Genomic DNA, 21,030 nt, shown 5'->3' on the forward strand with positions numbered 1-21,030 from the left:
AACATGAGCAATGGATTTATTATGAGCAGTTATATTCTTGTAAATTTAAGTTCCACATTCACCTACAACTGTATGTGATGTACATACATCATTAGTATTAAAAAACATGAGCATTATCTCCACCATGATTGAATGAAGCCGCAAGGGGAACATGACACCAAGAGATATGATATTTTATTTAAAATCAGACCACGGTAGATTACAGAAAGACTTATTATGCAAACAAATCCACTGTACATTTCACAACTTGCTAGGCATATAAAATTGCCCCTTTATTCAACTGTCCAGCATTACACAAAGAAAGCATTCAGGTGCAGGACGACTCTACCTCCTCTGAACTCAACGTTTGCCAAGAAGCTCTGTGTTCAGGCTCGAGGAATTGTCAGTTGGAGCTCTACGTCTAATTCACTATTCCAGTTTGAGAGGGCAGAAACGTCCACAAGAGGTGGAGACTGAGGTTATGAAGTGGGAGCACTAAACAAAACGGCCACCCACGACTGGACTGTGCCCAGGGCCCTGCCTCCTGGAACCATATCAGAGCTTGTATCCTAAAGAGTCCCTCCAGGGTCACAGTACAACCGCGACCTGTGTGGATCAGCTGTGTCAGAACAACTGACTCCGCTTCCTCCGAGAGACAGCACTGAGGTGCAGTGAAACTCATCCTAGAGTTAGAACCATTCAATGCTGACCATCATTCCAAAAAAACCCCAACAACCCTAACCACACACAATCGAATTAGTCATAACTTACAAAATCTGCGTACAAAAGACTGGCAAACGTAATGCCATCCAAAGAGAGCATTTTCAACCCTACCAACGCTCTAAAGCCGTGTTACACATCAAGTTTAAAAGATTTTTCTCCGCTCCAATTGCTTTGGGGAAGTATATGCTATTTGCAGCAGACATGAAAAATCCTCAAGACAACATAATATATATTTTGGCAAGCACACTGAGCTACCCCATCTCAAGTCTCAGCTTGCCTATGGCATTTTAATCTCACTATCTTATAAACAGTGCAAATTAGTACAATTCTAAACATCCTAGCCATAGCAGAATTTATTAACTATAACAGAACAGGAGAAGCTGTCAAAGGGCAACGGTTCAAAGCACTGACAAAGCTCTTGCCCGACTCATTCAGATTAGTGTTCTGTAACATTTTTTTTCTGAAAGGATTTAAACAGCTTTCCACAGTCGTCTTTCTCCTATACCCTTAAACATTACCAGCAGTCAAGTACATATTTACAGTTTGTGCGCACACACACACAATTAATGGCAAAAACATTTTCCATGAGCAGCTGGATTTCAGTTACGGGACTGCTATAACTGAAACATCACATTAGTTGTATCACCTATGTTCAACCTAACCCATCAGTGAAGGCAACTATACGCTCACAAATAGCAGATACAGCCTTTCTTGATTCTAAAGTATGAGGGTGAGATTTTTGTTTTCATTTTTTAAAGAAAGTGCTCTTGAAGAGCCCTTAAATTAGAGTTAAACAATGGCTATTCAAATGATAAAAATGCTAGTATCCTAGTATTACAATCACAGGTAGTGATCCTAAGGCACATCAGCCACATGCATATGCAATAATGCATTGTTTTGCTTTCAGACAGAAAAACTGCATTAGCTTTGTCTGTATTTAGTTAGCACAAGAGTCTGTTTTTAGATAAAGTATCCCTGAAAGATCATGTTATCACAAAAGTTACCAAAAGACAGAAAATTTAACAAGTAGTAAAAATACTTTTGGACTACTAATACCAATAAAGTTAGATACATAAAATGCAGTGCAAATTCACAATACACTTATCTATCACCTCCATCACTTCTGAGGATTTGCAACTCTCAGAAAAAAAGTTGGCACTTGATAAGTGTAAAATATACCTGGTTGTTTTTATTAAATGTTAGCAAAACTAATTTGGGATTGTTTTAGTTTGTGTAGCAGGCTCAACGTATGAATTTCTATACTCAATCACCACCCTGGTAGCCCCCACCAACTTTTATTCTTCCTAGGACACAAATCATTTCTACAGCAGATTTATGTTTAGCATTCAGATACGACAGTTGCCATCCAAATACCAACACTAATAGCACAGCAAAATTTTTTGAAACAAGTCATGATCAACCATGCTTACACAAATGCTTCAATGAGGAAAATAATACCAAGAAAAGATATTACACTATTTTAAAAAACACATCCTGTACCATCACTAGATTACAGAAAAACACACTTGGCAAACAAATCCAATGCACGTTGCTTCACGAACTCCCCCATCTACAGAAACTTTCCAGATTTACACTGGGGAATTGGTTCAGATGCCAGTAACACTGACCAACCTTCTGCCTTTTGTCTTCAGAAGGCAAAACAAGCCAAATAACTGTATTTTCAGAATAGAGAGCTTCCTGTTATGAGATTAATTTCAGATCAGTATTTGCTAGCAACCACCACACTCCAGAGGAAATGATTAAGGGACAGTCAAGGGCCTTATGTAAAGAAAAAAATAATCAGATATTCTATTTTGACTGAAGCTGTTCGTAGCACAGACTTCCAAACAATGTAGTGCATTCCAGGACAATGATAAGAATGTTTTAAAATAGTGAAGAAGATATGGCAGATTCTGGATCATGTCTTCCTTAAGGTAGCATGAATTAGTTGAAAGTTGTTTGTGGGTATGAAAAATTGATAATCAATTTGCGGACATATTCTGCACAAGCAGTAAGTGTTAAGATTTGCCTCTCCCAATGCTAGATTAGATTACCAGCGCGTGCCTAGGGTCATATTGAGAATGAGATCTGAACTCCCCTAGGCAGCCTCCCTCTCCAGTGGTATAAAAAGTCAAGAAAGGATTATATAAGAGGCAAACAGCTACCATGGAGTTCAAAATTTTTTTTCTGTTTTGACTGCTTGCACAGAAATGTTAACTGCAAATTCCAGATGGATAAGCAGGCCAAAAACTGCAAGACGGAAGGAAATGGAGAAGTTAAAAACAGTTCTGCCAAGTAAGAGATGGCAGTTTGAGGGACAAAATGAAGTTGTGGGCAATTACATGATGTGAAAATCCAACACTTAATTAAGAAAATACCCTGCCTGGATTCCTGGAACCACATGATATCAAAAGCTAAGCACCGGTGTATAAAAAAAATTAACTTCTGTATCCAAGGTGTGGAAAAAAAAACATATGAAAATCTTAATAGGTAAAGAAATAAAAATTCCTGGTAAAATTTCTATAAAACCCTAAACTGGCTCTACAAACAGTTTAGTTTAATTTCAAGAGACCAGGACTTTCAGAATATCAAACTATTTAGGAATGGGAAGAGTGCGTACTTTTATTATGAAAAGTCTAAGGTAACAACTGAAATGTAGAACTGAAACTCTTGTAACTTTTACTGTTTAAAAACCATAGAACATTATCTGACAACAGTTTCAGCTCAGCGAGCTCTGAAAGTGTTGTGCACCTGGCCACAAATGCCACCGTCTGGGCGCACTGCAAAGGCTGCTGATGCAGTCCCCTCCAACCCTTCGCCCAGCATTCAGGTATAGCTGTTACGATCCAAACACTGGCACTGGTAGAGAATTCTTTAGAGAGACAAATAGCTCCCGCTTGCCACACACCCATCCAGCTGCGACGGGAATACATCAGAACAGAAAAGGATGCTGATTTACCATCACTAAAGAATTCGGAGATTTATAACATCAGGAAATCCACTGTGCACTGTTTCACAATTTGATGGATTTACAAAATTTAGCTCCTATCACCTTCCTAGAAAGTTCTTGCTGTCACTGGTATTTGAAAACAAAAATAATCACATTTACTAAACACAATTTCAAACCTCTGTGCCAGAGCTCAAATTTTATACTCCACTGTGCAAAAAACAGAGGCTTTCCATTGCCTATGTTAAGTCTCTGACAGGGAGAGAAAAAGGAAATATAAGCACCAATACATAAGTCAGGCGCACCAAAATATTCACTGGAGGATAAAACCAGGATGTGGTGGGAAGCGAGGTGGTCTTTGGGGAAGAGCTGGAGGATACGGTGGTACGAACTGAGATGGGTATCCTGGCTGTGACACTTGACTTGCAGACTGAGCTCCCGGTCGAGGTGGGAGAGGAGGATATGGAGCACCTGGATAAGAAAGAGCTGGTCCTGAACTCATGGCTGCAGTAAAGGGAGTAGGAAAGCGTCCTGCTGGGACTGAAGGCGGAGGGGGTGGTATTCGTCGGGGCACAACTGAAGGAGGAGGGTTTGCATCCGAAGTGTAGGAATCTTGAGGTGCTGGTGTCGTGTCGGGTGCTCTCGGCTGAGCCAGCGGCTGAACCTGCGGAAGTCTCTGTCCCTTCAGCACCATCTCTTGGAGCTTCTCAATTTTTACACGTCGCAGGTGAGCCAGTTTACGCTTGCTCTGGTACTCGTCAATGAAGGAATCCAGTGGTATTTCACCATCAAGAAAATTTTCTGCCATATTCTATCAAATATGGAATAATCTCTTAGAAAACGGCATACTCTGAGACAACCTAAAGGGCTTACATCCTAAAAATAGTGTAATTTTGCCTGTGATTTTCCAGATTGCATATGGAGGATGACTGGCAGACTAAGAATTCTAAGCAGAATTTTGAATTAGTTATCACTTAGAAGCAGTGGGAGTTAAATACCATTTTTGCTGAAATTTATGCTGAAGTAACAGCAGTAAGAACATCTGAATCTGTCTCTGAACATTTCCCTGATCATCAGAGGCAGGACTGAATCAAGCTCAACAGCTTTCCAGATTGCCAGCTAAGCTGAATTACGGTTTAGTACTGCTTGCAATGCCAACAGAAACACTGAGAACTCTACAAGCCTCGTTACAGCGAGGTAGATTATTGCTAAACCAGATTTAATACTCATGCTTACTTGTGGCAAAGCAAAGCTTTGGGAAAATGATGTTTTAATAATCAAGAGAGGTGACCACACGTATGATCGTGAAATTCAACTTGCCCTGGGAATATTTTTTTGTAATCACAATTCAAGGCCAATAAGCAGATCTTTTCCCTGATGCTAATAAACTATGTAGTTATACAGAACATCCTACAGGCAAATCCACTAACAAAACTAACCATTCCCATTGCTCTAAAAACAAGCCACCCTTCAAGCACTTGTAGTGACCATTGGCACCTAGACAGGTGCGTTGAAATCATAATGGAATATTCCACCGAAACTACTGCAGAGACATCCCTCTCATAGACCAGCACAGGCAGTCTTTCATTAGGTTACTAATTGACATTTGTAATGGATTAATACATATACCAGATGAACACCATTAAAAATATTTCCACATTTAGATGCTATTAGTTTGAAGGCAATGTCAAGGAACTAAGAGAGTTTGGCTTTCTCTTCTGAAAAATAGTGTTGTGTCTTAAGCCTCAAAGACCTTAAGAATAAAAAAAATTATTCAAAAAAAAAGTGTCACTGAAATCAAATGACTGCTTAAGGAAGTTCAAAGCAAAGACCAGACCATATACTTAAAAATATCCCTTTAGACTACTTATTACATGTTCAACGGTATTATATACTTCAGCTACCCCAAGTCTTCACTAATGGGTATAAAATGGCAGAATTGAAGTGTACTGTCATTACCTCCGTGTCTTCCTCAATCTTAGCCCCCTCTGTCTGAAGGAGGGCTAGCAGTGTCTCCAGTGAAGCATTACTGGATTGTCTGTCTGTAACGGCATGAAAACAAGTGTAAGTGACAGCTGTTTGTAAGTGACTTTTAACTGAAGCTATAAAGTATCATCGAGCATAAAAATCTTCTCAGGCACATCTGTATAAACTGCATACTCTGCTGATCTAGACAGGATGACTGTCAGACTACAGTGAGACAATACGACATTTAAGTAGTTAGGAATATTGTCGCGGTGCTAAAACCAGAAATTATAATTTATAATAATGAAAAAAGCACTTCAGCATGTGCAGTATCAGACACACAGTACTTCATAATTCGGTATTTAATGAGAACATTAAATACAAGTTTGTTTGATTTATGATTAATCACTGGAAATTCAAACCCGGTTTTACTTTTCAGCAAGGTGGGCAAACTTGGTCATTTAGCAAACAATAGCTACGTAACCACATCAGTAATAAGGAATCTGTAGTGCATATTTCTGGGTGTAAGAGATATTATTTCTGGGTGTAAGAGCCATTAGGTGTATGATCTATTTCAGAAGTACGTGAGAGTAAGTTTTGATTTTATACCCTAATGCACAGAACTAAAAATGAGGGAGTGAAAAAAAAAAAAACAAAAAAACAAGATGCACGACAGATTTAAATTCGCTTAGAAAAGAGCAAATCATAATAACCAACAGAAAACGTTACCTAGTTTTGTTTTCTTTATCTGGTATGCTTCAAAAAGAACTTGCAGCTCTTGATATTTTTGAGTCAAATTTGCTTTCAAAGACTCCAACTTCGGCTGGAACAGAAGATTGTCCTCTGCCAGACTGCGGTTGCTGGCAAGAGTCATGTCCTTGCTGTGTTGAACATTTTGGGCCTGCAAAAAGAAAGGTGTGTGAAGTGACAGCGACAAACGATATTAATCAAGATTAACAGTTACGTAGACAACACAGGAATTTCGAGACTACTACATAAACAGCAAAAGTAAGCTCTCTGCAAAAACAGTACTACTGCATTGGAGCTGCAAATAACAATACTTTGGGACTTTTTATTTGTGAATGTCTCCTGTTTTGGCAGGTATGGTCAGCTCCAGCTATTGCGCCCATTTCCACTATCTCTTTCTCTTCTGCGCCAAATCTTTCACAAACTCTATTTCTGCTGCTCCACAATAAGCTCTTTTAGCAGAAGAAATACGGCCTATGATGCAAACAGCACATTAAGGACACCTACAAACACAAGCTCGCACACAAGGAACATCCCCTGAGCGATTCCACTACGAGCGTGGTTCTCCCCGCTCAGCCAGCACCACCCTTGAATTCATCGCTTCCGAGCAGGAGTTACCGCTCACCTAAGGGCACCTTCCCACGTGTATTTTTAACCCTCACATGAAGCAGATGGTTCATTAAGCAGTATTAGTTCCACCTTGGAGAAGAATTACTTTTATTCCAAGCGTTTGAGGAGTTCGTGCTGTGGGAAAGGGCTCCCAAGAGGAGCCTCCCCTCTGACAGGGGCAGCGGAGCCCGCGACGGGCCCTGCAGGTAGAATGGCTTTTGCTGGGTCAGGACAAAAACAGGAGTTCCTGCTATACCAAACAGCCCTCAAGAGACCCGTTTCATCCCATTGTAGTGGTTACTGACTGGAAATCAGTGCCTGGGCACCCATTTGGACATCTCTGCTCCATGGCAGTGGAGCGCAATTTGTGTCACCTGAGTGTCCTCTAATTCTTGTCACAAATTTACGTGAGGCCTGACCTGTTGGCTGCCACGGCCTTGTGAGATCAGAGTTTCTCCAGAATATTCGTCCCAAACTATGTTAAATCAAACCTGGATTAATGCCAAAAGCCTGTGTTTCAGCTCAATCCTGCTGTTTAACATATCCTAGCCCAAAGACATGGTTCTTAAGGAACAAATGACAATTTCCATAAAACCACTGTCAGCAAGATTCCAAGTTTGCTCACACACGCACAATTTTATCAAGACAGTCTTCAGGAGCTTTGGGAAAGACGAGTGTTCAGAGAAGCCTGCCCTGGATGTCACATTAGATTCATTAAAAAAAATCAGACATCAAAAAGAAGGGAGGAAAAAGCAAAGGATCTGATTTCAGTCTGAATCAACAAGTGGGCTAATTTTCCCATGGCACAACAGACTGATTCTATTAAACTTTCTTCAAAACCAATTAAATGTTTGGTGCACTTCTTGTGACCTCCTACATTAACGTGCCCCTTCTACCCCACCTTCAGTGCAGAACAGTGCATTCTTCCTTTCACGCTCCTGGGGGGACATAGGAGAGGCACACCTTTGAAAGGGCAAAAGAGGAAACCTGAAAATCCCTGAAAAGGAGAGGACCAGAACTCAAGTGTTCCTGACAGTCTGAGCAAAAGGACATATACAACAGGTGAAAATATTTCCCAAGTGTAGCAACAGTGTCTTCAAAAGCAGTTACTTGCTTTTAAAATATTTATACACTGCTTTAACCTGCTAACTTCAAATTTGACTCAGTATTGCTTAAATACATCTTTAATACTTAAATACATCCTGAGATATTGCTCCTCAAATACCAAGTTTTACTCTTTTGCGCTGTTCTTGCTAAACCACTCAAAAAAAAAATCATCAAGTCAAGGATAATGCCGAGTCCTAAACTGTGCATCAATCAAAATAAAAGTCTATTCCAAGCTGTACAAATGGGAGGAACTATTTGTAATACTGTTTGGCTTCTCAGGATTCTCACATCGAGCCTAAACAAGCTTTCAACCCTATGCTTGTGTTCAACTTGAATACTTTCCAAGAATAAAAAGAAACTCCTCTCTTCTCACTTTTGATTCCAATGCAAAATAATTTAAATTAAACTCGTTGCTTCCATTTGTTTGTTCTCTTATGATCCAACGCACTTAGACTCAATTTTAGTAAGCTGAAGTCCTTGTTTTACATTTTTTCCTAACAATAATGAATGGAAACCAAGTACACGCTATTTAACAGCTTAATTACTGACATCCAGCTCCTTACCAAATTACCTGCCATCACCACAAGTTTTGTTAACTAGCTGTCTTGTGAACTGCCAGCCAAAGGAGATTGCGTGCAAAAAGATTTATGCTTTCTGATGCCTCTCCTCTTTCACCATTTTAACGAGCAAACTACTTCCTTCAAGTGACTTAAATTTGATCTGGTGATCACATTTTCACTGCTTGTAGGGCTGACATTCTCATTTCAAAGTAGTTGTGCAGTCAGGCTGGGAAGACCAGTTTTATGAGCGGACTTTGATCTTTCTTCAGGACGAAGAACATGTTATGTACATTTTTTCTAGAGAAGAAAAAACAGTGGAATGAAAGATACGCAAATCTATAAACGTTTCAAAAGTACAAATCTCTGGGAAAGGGTATTACTCAGATCATACATGTAATAAGGAAGAGAAGAACTCCAGGTAAATAGGCAGAGTAAGAGAAAAGGCTTCTTTAAGTGATATAAAACTTAGGCTACTTCTTAAATAACTCTCCTCCTCAGGTACCATAATGTACTTAACCACGTACATAGCGTGCAGCCGGGCTATGGACGTGAACAAGGAGACAAACACCTAGCTTTCTACGACGACTTTCTGAAGAACTTCACTTCTGAATCATTATGAATGCGTAAGATGAATAAACATCATCATAATGGGATATACTTGTCTCGTAGGTGTAAGAAACAAATTAATACTACAACAGCACTTGGAAAGTCAGAGTTACCTAGTTTGATGGCAAACAAGTACAGGTAACCCACCTCCGTCTGACACAGTGACACCCTTTCCTGACCTTGCCACCTGATGTCTAGCAATTACAGACTAGTCTATACTTAACTGAAAGTCTTAAAAATATTTGTTTTAAAGATGACAAAAAGTTGAGCTATTCTTAATCGCATTGTAAGTTACAGTGCTTGAAATTACACAAGCCTTAATGACTCAACTTCTTCGGTATTATAGCACTTCTAAGAAGGGCACATTTTTCTACAGAAATGGAACAAAAAACACAATTCATATTTAATGCTCAGGTGTTACTCTTGAAGTCTTCACTTCCAGCTTTAGTCTCTGCATCAAACTTATTTTAAAAACACGGGCAGTTAAACAGATGAGAAACTTGTATTAAATCTTCCTCAAAACCATGAGAAGAATCAACTCTTCAATTACAAGGTAAACTTAAGAACGACTTCTTTCCAAAAACGAAGGTGAAGACCCATACACCTATTTGGGACATTTTAATGCTTCACTTCACCAGAAGAAGTTTGGGGAGGGAGTAAATTCTAATTCCTAACAAACAGAACTAATATAAACCCAAGCCAATGCAACTTTAATACCATCACAATTTTACAAACCAGAACAATCTCTGGCAAAGATGTAAATTCAGTGTAATAAACTTCTCTGCAACTGTTCCACTACATTTAGAAGTTAATTCAAGGACTCAGAAAAGCAAACACTTAAATTTGCCTAAAAAGCCCTAAAGAAAAGCTTTCAAAAATGTTGCCTGATTTAAAACCAAAAAAATAAATAAATTGCACAATCATCCAAGGGTCAAAGATACAGTATAGCGTGACCAGTCTACTAAGAGTACCAACGCAGCACAAAGCACGCTTTCAGCATCCATTCAATAGCTGTAACAGAACAAGGAAGGAATAAATCCAAACCAAGTTATTTTGTTGTCAGATCTGCTCTGCAACAAAAAATTGTATTAATAGGGAACTGCTACTGCATCAGATGCTTGCCTGCCTAATGGAAGTAGAGCGAAAAAAAGTTACCAACAGAAATAAGCTAAGAGCACGCAACCCTAGTAGAATCGCTAAGATGACTGTTGAGGTCGTGTGCACTTCATCAGGCAGGAAACCTGAATCTGAAAACCGATGAAAAATACCAGCCAGAATCATGAGACATAATGAGACAGGGCGATATTAAAGTAGAACATTTTTTTTTTTTTAACTTGTTTTCCTTTTAACTATCAAAGTCTCACTATGAATTCTGAATAGGACAAACAGGGCAACACGGAGCTGCTTACAGTGGGATTTTGATGGCAGAGGGATTGCTCAGCACTGAGCTGAGCACTCGAAACCAAACTGTGGGCAAGGCACGGCAATGAAGTCACATACGCATGGAAGTTAAAGACAAAATCAGGGATTATGAAGTTATTCAAAACTTAAGATGCTTAAATAGTTTCTTTAAGAGATAATTTGAATAGTTTTACTCGAGGATTTATTTAATAAGCACTTGTAAGAACAGGCAGCAGCAACGGCTTTGGGAATGGAAAACCTACTGATCTCCTGAACTGCAGCTTTGTTTCATCCCACTTTTAAAGCGAAGAAAAGTGCTGGACAAAGTTAAAATACAAGCAAGTACTAGGACTAGCTTAGCAACATTTTTACTGTTTACCATTTATTCCAAAACGCTTGCCCTAAGAGTGGTTTGTTCAAAATAACTCTGAGAAGCATCCCTCCTGTTGATCTAAGGCATGTTCCCAGTAGAACACGTCCAGACCAGGTCCTTCTGCCACGGTCCGAGCAACTGAAACCCCAAGGAGCCACAAAGTGCACCCAGTGCTGCTCTAATTACAGGCTGGCTTTGGCAGGCGTCAGGACAAGTAGTCCACTGGTACTTTCATGAAAAAGGCTCTCGAGGAGCTACAAATAAAACAAACACTCGAACTCTCTCTTTCACTTGCATTACATACTTGTAATTTAGGACTCAAATGTGCTGTCACACTGCAGAAGTATAACTATGCACGGTTGGAGTGACAAATTAACCCTTGAAATAGGAGCCAACAGGTGCAGAGGAGGAGAATAAAGACGTCTTTTACAGAAGATTTAGGAATGCTTTTCATCGAGTACTGGTGAACCATAACGCACCCTCTAATGGCATCTGTTTGGTAATAAATATTAAGACATATTCCAAAATAATTAGATTTGCTAAATTTAGGTATTCTGATTATGCAATTACTAGCTTAAAAATGAGAAAATAGAGGTTAAAAGGTAAGTTGCAATTCCTAAATGTTTACTTCTGCTGCCCAGAACCGCAGTTTGTGCCCAGCAGACACAGGCAGGTTATTCATTCCGTGCTTAGCTGGAAAAGAAAATCCTATAGTTGTCACCAAGTCTAATTCTTAACTTTGTAGCTAAATTTCATGTTTGGCAAACGAGAACATAACCACTCACACCATGCGGTTTTAGGACAGGATAAGGAATCCAAGAAATCTGGGCATGCACTCACATCGTTTGAACTCAAGACTTTCTGCGCTGCCCGATCTTTTCGAACAGCTTTTGAGAAAAGGGCTACACTTGAAAACCCCTTCCATGCCTGCCAGCGTATTCTGAAATGCTGGAACGAGAGGAGGGCGACGCATTTCTGACGACTTCATTTCATACGATTAGGGTTTTGAAAAGCAAATAATTTTGGCAGTGGATATTGAGCATTCAGTAACACAATGCTGCACTGTTAAAAGCAAAGTCCTAGTACAGGTCACGAGACGACCAACTCTCACCAGAGAAATTCATCGAGCTACCACCAGCATCCCATCACAAACTCACCTGTCCTGTTTAGAATTACCATTCTGAGACTGACTTTTACAACGTACTTTTATTTCATGAAGATGAATACCATCGATGTACTACAGAAATTAACCTCAAAGGATTATCAAAAAACCTCCTCGATTTCAAAAGACGAGGAGTACCAGACAATTGGCTTCCTTCCTCTTTCTGCCAGACAAGATGTTCGTTGTTCAAGCGCTAAAAGCCCAGAGGCTTCAAAAACAACCTTGCAGACAGAAAAAAAAAGCAGCTTAGCTCTTTGATGCCACATTTTTACACACCTGGGGTTATAGCATGAAGGACACTGCCTAAGCACATTACCCTGGTGAAATATATCTGCACGCTAGCACACGCACACAGATATATATATATATATATTTTTTATATATATATGCCTACACCCCCACGATGACATATACAAATCCTGCTCAAGTGCTGCACAGGAACACATTCCCTCTGGAGCTGGAAGGAGCCTATTTTTAGCTATTAGCAAGAAAGCCAAGTGGTTTTCCAATCCCTTCTCTCTGTGAACAAAACATTGTTTTTCTGAGCTGGGTTTCCCTCGCAACGACGAGTACAAAGGTTTTTTCAATTACGGGATAATCAGCTTTAGCCAATTTTGCCACTGAAAATACGAGTGACCTCAGAGAAGTGACTCAGGAAACATGATTTAATTGGCATGCCCCAATAAAATTACTAATTTAAGGACTTTGGAATAACGCTACAACCTAGATACATCCAGACTGAAAACCAAATACCTACACAAGCAGCAGTGAAGTTACCATGGTTCCCCCTTAATGTTCAGGATTTCCCTCTCTCCCTCTTCCTGCCACATACTTCATTGTGAAAAATCAGGAGCCAGCAGCACAAACCCAAGGAGCAAACAATTCAATGAAGGCAGGAACAAAACAAGGAAGTATTTGAGCAATTCCAGGACAGGTAAATGCTTTTGAGTTGAACAGACTCTGGTAAAAGCCTCCGTGCACAATAAAAAAGGATTATACCCAACAGTAGTATAGCCCTATTTCCACACAGCTCAAACACCTTCAAACCTAGCCACACTTTCCTAACACCACAAAATATTCCCTCGGGCCCAGAGAACTTTACTCTACAATTTAAAAGCCTTCTGCTGCCAACTAAAGAGGGAAACTGGAGGATCAGACTGAGAAGACGGTGTAATCCCGCAGCAAGAGACACTCTTTGACACAAAGGTCAAGAGGTTTTTTGTCACTTCTGACCCACAGTCTGAAGTGTGCATTGACCGAAAACAAGAGGCTGGCTGGGCCAACCCACCTACCGTTGTACCTTGCCAGAGGTCAGGCTGCAATCAGCAGCGCTGCACCCGATCGTATCTGCACCAAATTAAGCCCGTTATGACCCGCTGGCTTTCCTTAAATCCTCAGTCTTGCCGCAGAAGGGTTCTCCTGCCCCCCAGTAAGCCGCTGGGGTCTCCAAGATCTTTTCACGCTTTACTTTTTACAGCAGCATTTGCTTCTTCAGCGGTTTCTTAAGTCCTCAACGCATAAGCTCGCACGGAAAGCTAATACACCCAACCCCATCTCGCAAATCCATTTACGCAAAGTTCAAGAGAAACGCTGCACAAAAAAGCAAAGAGCAGCTTCCCCAGGACTCCTCGCTGCCAGCCTCGACCCTCGGAGGGCCCCTCCGTTGTCTGCGATACTTTAACGCTGCGGTGATCCTGAACCACTTCCTTGGACGTACTAGAAGGGCAGGGATCGTACTTCCAGGAAAAGCAACAAAAAGGGATCTTACTCAATAGATGAGGCTTTTTAATTAGCTAAGCCTTTTTTTTTTTTTTTTTGTTTCCCCTGGGACTTTGGTCCTCTGATTTAACACAAAACCAGTAACACCAGATCCTGGGAAATACAGTACGCTTGCCTCTTTCAAAAACGTTCGCAGCAGCAGCGGATCCATCTTACTTGCCGTCAGCTGACTGCTCGGAGCCTTTTCGGGGCGTTCGGTGGAGCACAAAGCTGGGGGAGGCTGCTCCCAGCACTGCCCTACGGTCACCCACGGGCACCCAAAGCCCCCGTACGGGGGGCCCCCGCGGCAGCGAGGACACAGAAGAACACTTCTTCTATTTGGTCTCAGCAAGCCCAGACCCGAACCCATGGCTTTGGGGCTGGGGCGCTGACAAAGAGGCTCCAAGCGGGCACAAAAAGCCCCAGGAAGGCTGACAGCCTCCCCTATTTCGCCTCTTTTGGACTTAAAATCGCGCTGAGCTCGAGAGCACAACCGGGACCGGCTTCACCCCACGACCCCCCCCGGGGTCCGGGCACAAAACGAGGAATGCGTTAATCGGAAAAAATTGTATATATATAAAAATAAGCACGATACCGTCCGCCTCTGCCTAATTTAGCCCAAACCGAGCGATTTCAGCGCTGCCAGGCCCCCTCCTCCGGCAGCCGGCCTCGGGCTCGGGGGGGCGCCGGGGATCGGGGGGGTGGCGGCAGACAAAGGGGGGGGGGAGGACCGGGAGGGACCGGGGGACCGACACCGAGGGGGCCGGGACGGGGCTGGAAGGGGGGGGGACCGAGGGAACCGGGAGGGAGCGGGGGAAGCCGGGACGGGGCTGGGGGGACCGAGGGAACGGGAGGGTACCGGGGGGGGGCAGGGCCGTGGCACGGAGCCACCTGCGGCCGGGGGGGGGCTGAAGGTAGCCGGTACCCCCCGGACACCGAGCGGCGTGGCGGGGATCGCCGCTCACCTCCTCCATCTCGCGGGCCATGTCCTGCAGCCGCTCCTCGTCGTCCAGCAGCGCGCTCAGCTCCTGCAGGCTCAGCGCCTCCAGCCGCCGCGCGTCCAGCGCCATGGCCGGCCCGGCGCGGCCCCGGCCCGCTGCTGCTGCTGCCGCTCCCCCCCCCCCCCCCAGCCCGGCCCCGGTTTCCCCCCCCCCCGGCCCCGGCCCCGCTCCCGCTCCCGCCGCCGCCCGGAAGTGGCGCGGCCCCGGTGGCCCAGCCCGGCCCCGCCCCGCCCGCGGCGCCCCCTGCTGGGAGGGGCGGGGCGGGAGGAGGGGGCGGCGCGTGCCGCGGCCGGGGCGGGGGGCGCTGGGGCGGTGCCTCAGGGGAGGCTGAGGGGGGGGGGGGGGGGGGGGGGGACAGGATGGAGGCGCTGTGGGTCCCTGCCTTCGGCCTCCAAGGGCTTGGATGGGGCAGTGGGGCAGGAGAAGGGCCTGGAGTGGTGGTGGTGCCCCAGGCTGTGGAGGGGTGGGTGGGTTTCCCTCAAGGTGCCAGGTCTCGGCCCTCAGAGCCCCTCGGTGCTGCCTGACCCGAGGGGCTGTGGGGCTCGCTGAGGCGTCAGGGCTTGGTGCGTCCATTTTGTGGTCGCCCCGCAGGCCCCCGACCAGCTCCGAGCGCCCCACGAGTCGTGTGCTGAGCCGTCACGGCATGACGGAGCTGCTGCCTGACGGGCCATAGGCATCCTTGTTCTCCTTTTGTGTATAGCTGCAGCTGTAAACGAGGAAGGAAAACCAGTAGAATTATTTAATTCACGCTTCCTTACCTGGTAGGGAGTTGGCCACAGCAAATCTCAAAAGAGTGACTGCATTATTGTTCTCAAGCCTAGGCCGAAAACCTATTTACGCTAAAAATAGCTAAAAATCCATCTTGACAAGCTTCAGTACTAGTCCTTTTGTCCATCTGAAGCACTTTCTTCATCAAGCATGAAGGTCAAGAAATGATCTTTCTTTCACGATGTATTTTATAGTGGATTTAAACAATTTTGAAATAAAACCTGCAAGTTTTACATTAAAGAGCATCAGTCGAAACATCATGGCTCAATTTGGTTAGTTTCTGATTTATATCCATTAAGTACACTTGCAAATATATATTTATCAGCGACATTTTGCTGTGTACTTTGTGGTAACGCTTTGGAGCAGTAGCTCTCCAACTACTGCTGATGCTGGAGCATAGATGATACATACAATTATGCCTGGAAATAATTAATCGTGTAAATATAGCCTAGGCTGTATGAATCTCTAGGCATGCACCACCTTCTGGCCTGCTTTCGTAGCTAATTGTGGGTGTGGGTGCGCCCGTTTCCCAGTGTGTAACTGGAGGGAGAACCAGGATAAGCACGAGCCAAAGGAACAGGGTGGGAAATGGCCATGGGGTCCTTACCCTTTGTATTTTAGATCAAAAAAGATATATCTAAAGAAAAAAAAAATCAATGTGGTGAACTGAATCAATCTGTGATGTAATCCTTCTCAAACATAATGACATTAGTCACGTTCAGGAAGTGACCCAGTACTTCCTGGCAGACCTGAACGAAGACATAGCAGCGTTGTGTTTGGTTTTTTTGTCCTACAATTAAACTCAGCTCTCCGTCTCCCCCAAAAGCCCTCTCCGTCACCTCACAGGTCGCAAAGCCTGACAGTAACGCGCTGCCGGCGGAAGGCTTCCTGGCCTTCTGGCTGTTTAGTGCAGGGCTTCTGTGAGCTCAGTGCATTCAGAGGCAGGTAAGAGAGGTCAAAGCATCCGGCAGCTGAGCTTGCCTAGGGTGGGGAGACCGTGATTAGCGATATGGGCATGTGTCTGCTCTTCCACGTCAACATGCCTGCGTATCGCTGTGCTATGTGCCAAACTCCTCCTTGTGCGGGTGCTCTGCTCGGAGCGAAGATGAATAAGCAGCTGTACCCCTTGGCTGCGACATGGCTTTTCAGGGCCACTACAGCCTGACCTTGTTATTTAAAACCAGCAGATAGCTGCCATGTCAACATGCTATCACATGCCGTATTTGCACATGCCCATCAAAAAGACAGAGTTGTACCCTCGTGTTAAACCAGTCTTTAAATCTCTACATGCATGCAAACACATACATATATGTGCGGACACACACACACACAAACAGAGGAATTAGCTGAGGGATTAAAAGAAGCCCCTTCTTCTAAAGAACATTAGTGATTCTAACTTCATAGCATAGCAAGATAATTGGTATGGGGGAGTGTGGTTTAGAAGAGTCTGACTCAGCTTCATGTTGTAAATCTAGTTTTACTACTGCCTCGCTGTGTGATCCTGAGCAGAGGTCTCAGCTTCCCTCAACCACAGGGCCTTTTGCTTAAAAGGAAAAACCAAAATAACCTCTCAGGCACATGCAGAGAGTGGAGAGGAATAGTTCACAGTGAATAGTGCCTGTGGAGGTACTGTGGGTGAGTATCTCAGGTGAAGGGCACTACAGTATTACCATAATTGTATTGTCAATATGCTGATTGGAAAGATGATTCTATATTACAGTGACCTTCTAAGGGGATCTTCTACATAATTATATAATTTGTTCTTGTTTATTTTGCATAGAGTTGTTTCTGGAATTGTACTGCTGTAGACATCAAGGAATTGATTATTTGAATTTGTCAATGGTAAACAATATTCAGTTAGTTAGAAGCCATATAATGCAGAACAATGAAGTCCTCAGAAAATGCACAGGGAAAACAGAACTCATTTGTGCTCAAGTACAACATATATTGAAAATACTGTTTCTCCCTGTGTAGATACATTTGCATTCTGGAGGTGCTGGAGAGGAGTGTCAATATTAAACATCTGGTCTGCTTTTTAGTACTCTGACCAGAATCTGCATGTGATTGAGAATTCACGTTTGGCCAGAAAAACAACTGAGGTTGACAGACAAAATAGGGGTCAGCTGCTTTTGTATAATTACCTATTCTACTTGGATAGGTTGGAAGGTGCCTTTCCATTCAGCAGTCTTCACGAAAAATTAAGGTTTTGTGACAGCACATCACTTCAACAGAATGTGAGGAGTAGCAGATAAACTAGGATTTTAGGCTACAGGGATTATCAAATATTGCAACGCTGCAGTCTTGAGATTTATCAGCTGCCAAGCCTTGGTTCCTCTTTACCTTTGCTAAATTCCTTTTGAAAGGTGACAGTACTCATGAATGTGAAGAATGTAAGCAGGCAAAGTACAGAAGCCAGGATTTCTTATTAGAAGAGAAATAGAACAAAAACTCTGGGAAGACTACAGTGGAAGCCATGTCATGGTGAATAAGAAGTCAGGCCGCAGTCATGGGGAGAACTGGCATCCAGCCCGCTTTAAAATAAATGTTAGGGTTTTTTTATTTTTTTAAATTATTTTTTATTATTATTTTTAACTTTTTAAACCTGAGCCTGGATTTCCTTCTGTCACCTCATATCCCTTCACGGTCAGCAGCACTGTGTCCACGCATATTTATTAGATTTAGACATATTTTGCAAGTCACCTTCACAACTTCTTTTCTTTTCCTGGACAAACTGGTTGGTTACGTAGAGACTGAATTTGCAAGTCTAATCTTTGGAGTTTATTAACCCGTTTTAGTCTGGTTGCTCAATAGGTAGATAAGTTTTCAGGCTTCTTTGCAATTTCATTTCCTCATTGAAGTCCGCACTTGTGTCTAGATTTCACAATTTAGACTCCTTCACACGTGAAATTACCTTCATATCCAGCCTCCTGGGGGAGAAACAGCAGTTCTGCTGTTGGTACTTCTTTCATTTAGAGAGCCAGAGGCGTGAAATGAGCAGGTTTATACACCTGTATACACATTCTTTGCCCTAAGCTCCCAGTGACGCTGGAGGAGATGAGGCAGACGCTATTTCTCCTCCCCACACTTAAGGTGCAGCTCCAAACCTGAACTGGAAACACTCTGGGTATTTATTTGCTTGTGGTATTTCCAGCTCTGCTGAAGGCCTAGAAAGCCCAGCCGCTGAAATGCACACAATTGCAGATTGAGGCAGAGTTTGGGGTGCTGGGAGACAAGCTGTAGGAATAAACACAGCTATGTTTGTTCCATTACACCGCATTTACATTTACCTTCTCTGTGCAAACGTACAGGGGTAAATACATGTTGTTTGGGAATCGCTAAGACTGTAAGATCTGCTCTTGAACTTTGTCTTGGATAGGGTTCTCCAATGTTTAAATCAAATAAAGCTGTGGTTATACTTATTACAGGGCATGGTTTGAGCTTATTAACAGTGAGGAAAACAACCAATACAGAGCATACAGTCAACCTTTGTCATCACCTGTGCTTTCAAATGACCATTTGCTTCCAACTCTGCCGTGACAGTCTTTAAGCTGTGCTCCACGAGTTAAGGTTTCAGAGAAACCCATCTGAGTTCCCTGTGGAGAAAAGACTCTCCCCTTCTAGGAGAATAAACTTAGCCGCCTTACTGTCATCCAGAAGTGCCTGAACAGATCTTCTCTGTGTTCCCATGTAAACATCAGCTCCGAGCAAACACGCAGCCACAAAATATTACGTGTCAGGGTCTCAGAGGGAACAGCAGCCTTTTTTCCAGAACAGCCTGAAATTTGGAGACTGCACACAGGCCCAAGGACAAGGGCAGCTCCAGATATAGCACAGAAGGAATTGCCACTGCTGCACCAAGTTAATACAGCCTCACTCCTGGGCTTTGCTTGGCCAACAGGCATCTCTGACACCAATTTTTACGTTACAGACAAACCCTGAAGAGGAGACGGTGCTCCTATGGAGACTTAGCACAGTGTTTGTTTGTGCTCATATTCTAATTTAGCTTTCCAAGGAAGTCTTTACGAGTTCAGGCACTCGGTTCCCACCCAAGGTTTCTTCTTCGGCTCCCTTGGGAGATCCAGGCTGTGCACGAAAGAGAGCAAGAGGTCTGAAAAGAATGCTTTCAGCTGGACCAGACATGACACTCCTCGTGAAAACAGATTGAAAAATGCTGAGCAAGCAGCTTCTGCTTACATGGAACTGCAGATGAATGCAGCACCCCCGTAAGGTAGGGGAGTCCCATCAGAAAAAGAAGTCATAGCTGGAATGATTTTGTAAAGCAAGATTTTCTCTGCAGTTACAGGGTTTGTACAGGTTTGGGAACAGGGCCAGCAGAAATGCCTGTATTAGATTAGTATTGCTGGAGCCCTGGCGGTATGTGGAGCTCCCACCACGCTTCCAGGCCCTAAGAAAACCCGTACAGCTTTAGCCTTCCAGCAGATCCACTTGTCACGTGCCAACAGCACAATAAAAGGACTTGTTCAAGCCCCAAGATGTAAAGCTCAGTGGAAGAGTAGCCTCGAGTTATCTGGATGCAAAAGAGAGAATTCGGCACCTGTGGCAGTGAACAAAGGCAGGCCCTGTTATCAGCTTGGCCTGGTGCCACCACAGAGACAATCTGCCCATTCCAATTCCTATTTCAATTGAAGCTTTTTGGACCCGAACTGGGAGTACAATGCTGGGATTATCATCACAACAAGCTCGGAAAGCAGGGCTCCCTTCCCCAAATTCACTGTAGCCTTTGCAATAAAACTAATCCATGTGTATCCTCAGATTCTCCTTAGTGCAGCACTGCCTGGGAGGGCACATACATCAGGATCTAATTCTCTTTTCTGCCACCTCACGTAATAACGAGCATTGTCCTAACAGCACTTCCCAGGGTGTTGGCTTCCCTAATTCCCAGGTTACCTTACTTTATTTTTTTTTTCCTTCCAGTTTTTCAATTAAGCAGCAATCAATTCCACTTCTACAATCTGCTGGCCATGTTCTGCTCAGTCGTTGATAAAAACGCAGAATTAATCGCTTGCCCTCCAGCACTAGGTGGAACCCCCAACCTCTTCACACCCGCAGTGAATATTGTCATCAGGCAGGAACATACTGGCCATTTACTGAAATGATGAGGGGGAATGATTTCAGTGAGCTTTTGCAGCGTGATAAAGGTTTCCCAAGTGGAGGAAGATAAGACAAAGAGAGCTCTCTTCCTTCCGAGGCACAGATTTGTATCCTATCATGAAAGCAAGCAGCTGAAAAGACTCCAGCCACGAAGCCCTGTGCTTTGAGAACGGGTCAGACTGCCTGTCCTTTTGTGTGAGACTGACTACCAG

At 43.4% G+C, this 21,030-nt stretch overlaps 1 protein-coding gene across 1 annotated transcript; it reads right to left on the reverse strand.

Moving 5' to 3' along the window:
* Positions 1-157: 157 nt before the first annotated feature.
* Positions 158-15,092, reverse strand: VPS37B (VPS37B subunit of ESCRT-I). The gene is made up of 4 exons (XM_066979059.1): positions 14,903-15,092; positions 6,344-6,515; positions 5,609-5,691; positions 158-4,460 (listed from the first exon to the last, which is right to left on the reverse strand). The coding sequence occupies exons 1-4, from the start codon at positions 15,005-15,007 to the stop codon at positions 3,963-3,965; spliced, it is 858 nt and encodes a 285-aa protein (XP_066835160.1). The 5' UTR covers positions 15,008-15,092; the 3' UTR covers positions 158-3,962.
* Positions 15,093-21,030: the final 5,938 nt, after the last annotated feature.

The sequence above is a fragment of the Anser cygnoides genome, chromosome 17, assembly GCF_040182565.1.
Source record: "Anser cygnoides isolate HZ-2024a breed goose chromosome 17, Taihu_goose_T2T_genome, whole genome shotgun sequence".
Classification (NCBI taxonomy): Eukaryota; Metazoa; Chordata; class Aves; order Anseriformes; family Anatidae; genus Anser; species Anser cygnoides.